Below are 8,831 nucleotides of genomic sequence, written 5' to 3' on the forward strand. Positions count from 1 at the left end.
TTGGGCTGGGAGTTATAGGATCTGGTTGAGTGGTTCATTGCCTGGGGCATGCTGGGGTAGGGGCAGAGAATGGGCCATCACTTCAAGAGGCTGATGGGGTGTGGCCTAGGAGGCTGGACTTTGAGGGCCTCCAGGCTGCAGATCAGGAAAGGCGTGGGAGGGACAGGGGCACAGAATAAACTGTGCTGTGTAATTCTGCCCCTCATCGTCCACTCCCGCCCCAGTAGCCAGGCCACTTAGCTGGACTCTTTCACAGTTGGGGAGCCCAAGGGAATGAAAGGGCTGTAATATGTGAAATGGGCCTGGCCAGCCGGTGGAGCGCAAAAGGTGCATTTAGGGAGAGGAAACCAGGCCGCAGCGCTGGGAGTAAGGGGGGGCGCAGTGGCTGGGTCCCCAGCCTAGGATCTGCCCTCCACCCCAGGCCTGGCCTGGCCTTGCGCCACTGGGTGGCTGGCAGTTGCACTCAGGAAGAGTGTTCAGAACCCTCGGCCAGCAGGTCTCCTTGGGCTGATGACCCGGCTAGAGGCGAGGGGGACGGGCGGTAGGGGGCAGCGCCGAACCGGGGGACTGGAGGCCCCGGAGGAGTCGCCAGCTGCCCACTTCCTCGGGCCTCTGGGGCGAAGGGCCCGGCTCACAGCCGCGTGACCCTCGGGAGGCGCCTCCGCGTGTCCAGAGGGCGACTAAGGGCCCGCTGCTCCAGCTCGGCCCTGCACCCCGGAGAGGGTGCCCCAAGTTCGGGAAGGGCGCCCCGTTCCCCCGTGGTGGGTGCTCCGGCACCAGGCTGTGCACCCCGCTGCCCTGAGCGGCCTCCCTTCTCCCGGCGTGCGCCCTTGTCCCCTGATCAGAACCCCTCTTCCCAAGGGTGGATCCCCTCTCCTGCCTGGGTGGATGCCCTTCTCCCGGCGGAGCCCCTCTCCTCCCCAGGGGGACCCCCTCTCCCAGGTGGGTGCCCCTCTCCCGGGCAGACCCACTCTCCTCCCCGAGTGGGCCCTCTCTCTCCCAGGGCGGTACCCCTCTCCTCTCCTAGAAGGCTCTCTCTCCCCCAGAGTGGACCTCCTGTCCCGGGTGGGCACTCCGCTCCGCAGCCGGAGCCCCTCTCCTTCCCGGCCGGGCCCCCTTCTCCCCGGTTGGACCCCCTCTCCCGGGTAGGCGCCCGGCCCGCGCGGTTATTTTTGGCGCCCGCGGCGGCGCGTGTTCGGGGCGTGTTCTCGGAGCCGGTGCAGCCGCGCGGACGGGCCTGCGGTCCCCGGCGGGCTCCCCCGACTCTCCCGCTGCCACCACGTCCCCCGCGGCGCGCGGCTCCGGCGGCGAAATCGGAGAAAAGAAAGCGGAAGGAGAGGCGGCGGGAGGCGGCGCGGAGGAGGGGCCGGCGAGCGGGGACGCGGGGACGCGGCTTTGTGCTGGCGGGTCGCGGGGCGCCCATGGCGGAGTGCGGCCGGGGGGGCGCCGGCGGGGCCCTGCCCACCTCCCCGGGCCCGGGCCTCGGCGCCAGGGGCGCCCTCAAAGCCAGCGCCGGGGAGGGCGCCGACCCCGGGGGCGGTCGCCTGGGCCACGGGCGGGCGCGCTGTGACAGCGGCGGGGTTTCCAATGGAGACTGCAGCCTCGGCGTGTCGGGGGACGAAGCCCGGGCCAGCCCCGCCAGGGGACCCCTGGGCGCCACGCTCGGGCCCCGAGACAGCAAGCCCGGAGGCCTGCCGCGCCGGAGCAGCATCATCAAGGTAGGTGGGGGTGCGCACGGCCCCCCGGGCGCCCTGGGCTCTGGCTGCGGCCGGGAGGGCTGTGGGGGCCCAGTGCGCACCGGAGCCGTGGCGCGCGGGCGCTCGGGGCGCTGGAGCTCGGACTGGATGCAGATGGCATTTGGGAAGAATGGAGAGGTTCTCTCCATGGCGCCGGGCGAGCTGTGCGCGGGCATCCCCGGTGAACTTGGGGCTGTCACCTCGTGCAAGGCTGGCCTGCAGTGGGGCCTGGACCTCGCCGGCAGGGCGCACGTCTCTGATGGGTGTTGGGGACTGACTTCCCTGTTAGATTTCCTGTTGTGTTTTAAGGACGGTGGAGAATTAAGTGGCGACATTTTCTGTACAAAATTTCAGGAGGTGAGCAGAAAAGATCGCATGTGTTTCTTGTGCGCTATGGATGTCATTGCCCCTGTGGACGGCTGCACGGGGAGGGAACACAGCCCACGGGCACGCAGGCTTGTGGAGCAGAGAGGTGCCTTTCTGGAAGGAGTGCCTGATTTGTGCTCGCTCAGGCTCCGAAACCCCAGAGAGGAGGCTTGTCCCAGCCCTGCTACCCTGCAGCACGCAGGCCTCTGTGGGTCCTTCACAGAAGTTCCTTCCCACCTGGTCATTTAGCAGAGGAAAGCTGCACTTGAACCCCGAGAAATGGCATTGGGGACGCCTCCGTTTGCTGGGTGCTTTCACTGGAAATGCTGCGTCTGGGCCCTCGCTCTTGGGTGCTGAGCTATGTCTCATGTCTCCGGTTGGCAAAGCAGTGGGTGAGCTCGCAGGAGCAGGGGGAGCCCAGCTCGTTCTGCTCAAGTTTGGAGCAAAAGTGAAAATGTTGCTCTCCGAGAAGCAAGGGTTTACCCGGACTGTGAGCCGCAGAACACACCAGCAGCGCCTGCACCCTACTTCCTGTGGCTGATAACCCCAGGGAGAGAGGGCAGAGCGCCTGGGAGCACTGGGGCTGGTGGAGTTTCCAACTGAATTAGATCTCCAAGGAATTATCCACCGCCCTTAAAACAGGATTCTGTGCTGTTAGCTCCTGCTGTTTGTCACCTGGTGAAACACACCCCTTTGTTATCTACCCTCGGTTGTGAAATCTTTTTTCGATTTGTCATCAGTTTGAACAGTCCACTACCTCTGGGCAGGGGTGCACCTGAACCATCCAACTGTGCAGCACACGTGTGGAGCTGAACTCGGCAGAGGAACGTGTATTTTTGCTGCACACATTTTAGCATCTAGTGACATACAGTTGCTTTTGTGGTTTATGTTTTGTGGACGTTGCTTTCAGCTGGCGTTGATGGTCAGCACTGACAGCTGAGCTGTGTCTGTATTGTTTCTGTTTCTTAACAATCATGTATGGCGGCTTTGCACTGGGGAGTTAGATCAGTGAAATAGGAGGCAAGAATTCCAGAAATGATTCTAATCGTCCAGATTTTATCTTCCTCCCCTATTTTTTTTTCTTGAGGGCCTTTTATTATCAGTTTAAAAATTAAAAGTAAACTTTATTGATAATAACCTAATAGTTTAGTGACAGTGACAGTATCAGTTTTAGTTGCATTCGGGGGAGATTAGAAAGATGCTTTATCAATGTTTCCGATTGATCTTGGGGATTGAGAAGTGTCAATAGATAACATTTTTTCATTGAATCTTCCAAAAGAGCACAGGGACATGATTACTTGTTGAAATCATTGGTTTTGGAAAGGACATTGATAGTTTGATTGAATTCTGAAACTTTCAGTCATTTCCTCCCTTGTCCTCTTTCCAGCTAAGACAACTGACTTCCTGTTGACAGCAACCTCCCTAGATAGTTTTAAGAATGGAGTAGTTACTATTTCTTGACAAAATAAGAGAGGGAAAGACTTGGTGAGGGAGGCCAAGTTTTCTCTTTAAGTTTTAATTTTAAGATAACGGATTCCTTTTCTTGGCTTTCTTTTAATGCTCCCATTTTTCTTAAGCACCTTCAGAAAGTTGAAAATAAAGTAAGCCCGGTGATGTGGTTCATTGGCAAGTGGAGATGCTGTGTTTAAATCCTAACAACCCGATACGTTTACCCTTCCATTGGTATCTCCACAGATCGAGACCTTAGGGATTTAATGTGGTATATTTTAGAGATACAGCAGCATCCAGACAGTATCTAAAATAGAACAAAGATATCTTTCACATTAACAGTGAATTTGGTGACATTCTTTATCCTGCATTTTTTTTTTTAAATAAAGCAAAATAAAACAGAAGGGAAAAGATGCCCTGGAAGGCTTGGGGCTGTTGTTAGGTACCATTGAGCCAACTCCAACTCATCGAGACACAATCTACAACTAACAGGATTTTCCTTTCCTTCCTCTGTGCTGTCCCCATAGTCTCTGCAACGCCCAGTGCTGCAACTCTGTCTGGTTGAAGGTCTTCCTCTCTTTCGCTGACCCTGTCCTTTCCCCAGCGTGATGTCCTCCTTTTCCAGGGACTGGACCCTCAGGAACACATGCCCAGATTATGTGAGCTGAAATGTCACCATCCTTGCTCCTAAAGTATCTTGGCTGCACTGTTTCGGAGACCAATTTATTTATTCTCTTGGCAATCCATGTGACAGTGGCTGTGCTTTGCCAAGGCCACAGTTCAAAGGCTACAAGTCTTTGGTCTTAGTCTTTGTCCAGCTTTCACATGCAGGTGCAGCAGTGAGAAAGACCACGGCTTGGGACAGAAAGCTTAGCAGAAGTTAGTGTTACTGGAAAGGAAAGACCGTGACATCTTTTGGTTTCTTAGTGTTCTTTCTTTAAATGTTAAGAGGTGAGTGCAGTCAGGTGGTCTGAGAGTGGAGATGGGAGCAGAGCAAGAACTGCGTTTATTTCTTAGGGCCACCTTGACTCATTTCCAGAGTTAATGGGTTAAAACAACAGAACTATATTCTCTCCCAGTTCTTGGAACTTGAAGCTGGAATCACGTTGTGGAGCAGGCAGGACTGTGACCTCTTTCTCCTCTGAGAGCTCTAATTATGTGTGCTGTCGGGTCAACTCCGACTCAAAGTGACCCTACAGACAGCGGCCCTGAACCCTGCCCTGGCCTGAGCCAGCCTCTCTGACTGCCACACACCTAATCCCATGGCCCCGGTTCCCATGTCAGTCCGCCACATCCAGGGTCTTTCTCTGCTGCGCTGTCCTTCCAACCTTCTGAGCATGATGTCCTCCTCCAAGGACTGGTCCTTTCTAGCAACATGCCCAAAGTATGTGAGATGGAGCTTCAGAATCCTTGCCTTCAAGGAGCAGCCTGGTGTGTTCTTTGCCTCTTCTTAGCTTCTTATGGTTCCTGGGACACTGAGGGATTCCTTGGCCTGTAGATGCGTCACCCTGCTGTTCCATGTGATATGTCCTGTAGTTTGTGTCCAGGTGTCTCGTAAGGACACCGGCCATTGGGTTAAGACGCTCCCCAACACAGTCACAGAGCTCTGGACGCGGGGTGGGAAGGAGTTGTGCTGCCTGTTCCAATCGACCAGCTGCTGCACGAAAGGCCGGGCAGTCTCCTGGCGTGAAGCTTCCTGCCTCTGACAACTTCCTGGAGGGTCAGCTATAAGGTGGCTCCATCTGGAAGGTGCATAACAGCAACAGCTAGCGTGGTATGACTCAGCTTTCTTTCCTCAGAGACAATCACGAAGACCTTATTTTTAGATGAGGTCACAGCCCCAGGTTTTGAGTCCCCATGAACCGAGGGCGAGTGTGCTCACCCACTCAGTAAACACGGCGATGGACGGGCCAGGATGTGGGGGTGACAGCACGCAGCTCACTTAGTAGGGACCAGAGACCTGTGTTTCTGGGGTGAGGTTAGTGAAGGAGCTGGGCCCCCGAGCCGAGCCTGCTCTCTGTCCTCCGTCTTCACGGCCTTCCTGCCTGGCCTTCCTCCAGTTGGAGATTCAGTAGCCGGAGGAATGGTCTCAGGGTGCGGACAGTGAGCCCAGGAAGGGGTTTCCTGCCAACGTGCAAGTCCTGGGGTAGAACTACAGCGTCGCTTGTCCAGAACTGTGTCTCTCATTTCAGCTTTTTCTTGGGTATGCTATCTATTTTGTGAATAGGGTTTTGCATGAGAAGTTGTTATAAAACTACATATTCTACTCAAACTGATGCTGCCGGAGCTCTGTGATTACAATTGTAAGACAATTAGGTGAGTGAGTGGTGTCACGGAGCCTTCGTAGACGTCTTGAGGAGAAGAATGCCAGATAGAACTCACCCTGCACTCGAGTTCTCTCTGTCTCCTCTGCTTATCAAGAATGATGTGCATTTTAAATTACTCAGAAAGGCTTGTTGCTGGCCTTATGGGGAAGATGCTATTATTGTACCTGTCAGTTTAACTAATCTGGTAAAGAAGACATCACTTTAATTTTCTGCTCATTCATTTCATCACAGTGTTCAATCTTACCTAATTTTGAGACAGATAATTTGCTTAAAGCCCCCCTCCCACTTTACTTTTTTTTTTTTTTTACAAATAACTTGGTCTTTAAATTCAAGTGCTCGGCCTTGAATGTGGAGTAATATATTAGGGCTCAGCGTTCTCTTTAATTTCAGAAATAAGTGAAGTGTGGATATTTTATCTGATTCAGAATTCACTGACTACTTTGCTTGGTGCTTTTAAATCGGGTCATTTCTGTGAAGGGAATTTCACTCTTGTTGGTTTTGTGGTCTGTGAGTTTTGACAGGAGCACCTGTCCGGTTGTGTAACCGCCACCACAGTTGAGGTACAAAAAGGTCCTGTCCCCTCAGAACACTGTCCTGGCCCCTTTCCAATCCCCCTCTATCCTGCTTTCAGACCCCACAAGTGTTGACCATGCTGGTTTACTAAGAAGTAGCAATTTACAGCAATCGAGTTATTTTGGCATTTGGTGACAAGCACCGTATTTTACACATTTACTGGGCACGGAAGCAGATGGAGAGAAGCTTAGTGCAGTTACCTGCCCGACATAATGGCACGTGTTTGGCGCGGCACGAGGAACTAGGGTTCAGGGAGTTGAATCTTTAGCCCCAGCTGGGGCCTGCAGCAATGCAACTAAGTGGTTTGGATACTGGATTGGGCTGTCCCCTCTAAGTGTTGGCTGGGGAACACTGTGCTGGCCAGGCAGTTGACTGAACGTGGAGCCAGGAATAAGCTGGGACAGCCCAGGTGTGGTGCCTGGCTGACACTGTCAGAGTTGGGGGCACACACTTGAGTTCAGTGTCCATAACTGACCCTCCAGTGGGTTTTCAGAGGCAGTAGATTTTATGGGAGGAGATTGCCTTTCTTTTTCTCACAGAGCAGCTGATGGTTTTGAACCTCAGGCCTTAGGCTTGACAGTGCAATGCCTTATCATACAGCTACCAGCGGCTTCCTTAGAGGCAGTCAGAGGGTGTTCATGCCACACCCTGAAAAATTCCTTGTCCCCTCTGTGTCTCCCTTTTCTGTATTCCAGCTTCTTTTCCAAATTATCTGGATTTTTATGCAAATAAGTCCTGCCTTTTGTTTTGTTTGCCACTCATCCCACCTCCCAGGTGTTTTCTTAAGCACTCAGAGCTAATAATTTTTTTAAACACTAACTTGTAAGAGAATTGGCCTGGTGCTCCCGCCCCCTTGGCAAGCAGCCTCGGTGACTCGCTCCAGTGCTGGCACTGGTACAGGTGTGCAGCCGGGTGCTTTCTCACCAAACCCGCACAGACAACTGGCTGGATATTGTTTATCTTGTGAATTGCTGATAGCAGCCACTGAAGTGGCCTTCTGAAAACGCTTAATCCCAGAATCAGCCTTTTTTCACTCTCATTGCCATTGACTCCTAGCTGACCCTCAGGCCAATTTTCGGAGGCAGTAAATCACACTGGAAGAGATTACCAGTTTTTCTCCTGCAAAGCCACAGGTGGATTTGATCCATCAGATGTTGAGTTGGCAGCACAATTCCCTACCCAATAGGCCACTATATAGTCCTGTGTGTGTGGGCAGTGTGTGTGTGTATTTGTGCATTTGGAGAAGAGCTCTGAACATCCGATGGACGGCCAAGAGAATGAACAGGTGTGTCTTGGAGAGGGTGCAGTCAGAGTGCTCTTTGGAGACAAGAATGATGAGGTTTCACCTCACATATTTTGGGCATTTTGCTAGGAGGGGCTATTCCTTGGAGAAGGACATGATCCTGGGAAGTGTACAGGGTCAGAGAAGGAGAGGAAGACCCTCAATTAGGTAGGTTGACGCGGCGACTGTCGCAGTGGGCTGTAGTGTGTCAGGAAGTGTGAGGATGGCACAGGATAGGACAGGGTTCAGATCTGTTGTTCAGAGGGTCGCTATGCGTCGTACTTGACTCAGTGGCACCTAACAACAACAACATCACCACACACACACACACGCACACACACACACGTTGTTGTGTACCATCAAGTTAGACAATTAATCACATGGGAGGAGATAGCCCATCCTTCTGTGGAGCAGCTGGTGGATTTGAACCATGCTCCTTCGGGATTGCAGTGCAGATTCTTACCAACACACACACATATACTCACATACATATATATACACACACATATATATGCATTTATATATATATGATATATACGGTGTGTGTATATATATATATGGGGGTGTGTGTGTATATGTGTGTGTATGTATATATATATACATACATACATACATATGGTCTTGGAAGGAGTGGCATCCATGGAGAGAGGATGAAAGACACACAGGCTTCGAGGACTCTCCTTCATAGGGTCACCATGAGTCACCTGCAACTCGACAGCACTTAACAACAACAACAACAACATATATGTGGTATATATATATATATGTATATAATATATATGGTGTGTATGATTATGGTGTGCATATATATATGGTGTGTATATGGTATGTGTGTGTATGTATAGTATGTTGTTGTTGTTGTTGTTGATAGCCTTTGAGTCGAGCAAAACTCATAGCAACCCTATGAACAAAAGGCCTGAAGCCCCTCTACAATTATTGACATTTATCAAAGTTCATAGAGTTTCTGGAGGCATGTTGTTCAGGAAGTAGATACCACTCCTGCTTCCAAGCCTGTCATAGAATAAATATTGTTGTTATGCTTGCATGTATAGCAACCCTGAAACCTTCCCTGTCTTGATATATATAGATATATAGATA

At 52.2% G+C, this 8,831-nt stretch overlaps 1 protein-coding gene across 1 annotated transcript in view; it reads left to right on the forward strand.

Annotated features, from left to right (window-relative positions):
• Window positions 1-1,379: 1,379 nt before the first annotated feature.
• PLCL2 (phospholipase C-like 2) overlaps window positions 1,380-8,831 on the forward strand; it is a 217,291-nt gene continuing 209,839 nt past the window's right edge. Inside the window, exon 1 of the mRNA XM_006883337.1 lies at window positions 1,380-1,718. Within this exon, the coding sequence (XP_006883399.1) occupies window positions 1,422-1,718 (297 nt within the window). The 5' untranslated portion in view covers window positions 1,380-1,421. The remainder of the gene's footprint in view (window positions 1,719-8,831) is intronic.

Source organism: Elephantulus edwardii, unplaced genomic scaffold (assembly GCF_000299155.1).
Source record: "Elephantulus edwardii isolate Elephantulus edwardi_28Jun2011 unplaced genomic scaffold, EleEdw1.0 scaffold00027, whole genome shotgun sequence".
Lineage (NCBI taxonomy): Eukaryota > Metazoa > Chordata > Mammalia > Macroscelidea > Macroscelididae > Elephantulus > Elephantulus edwardii.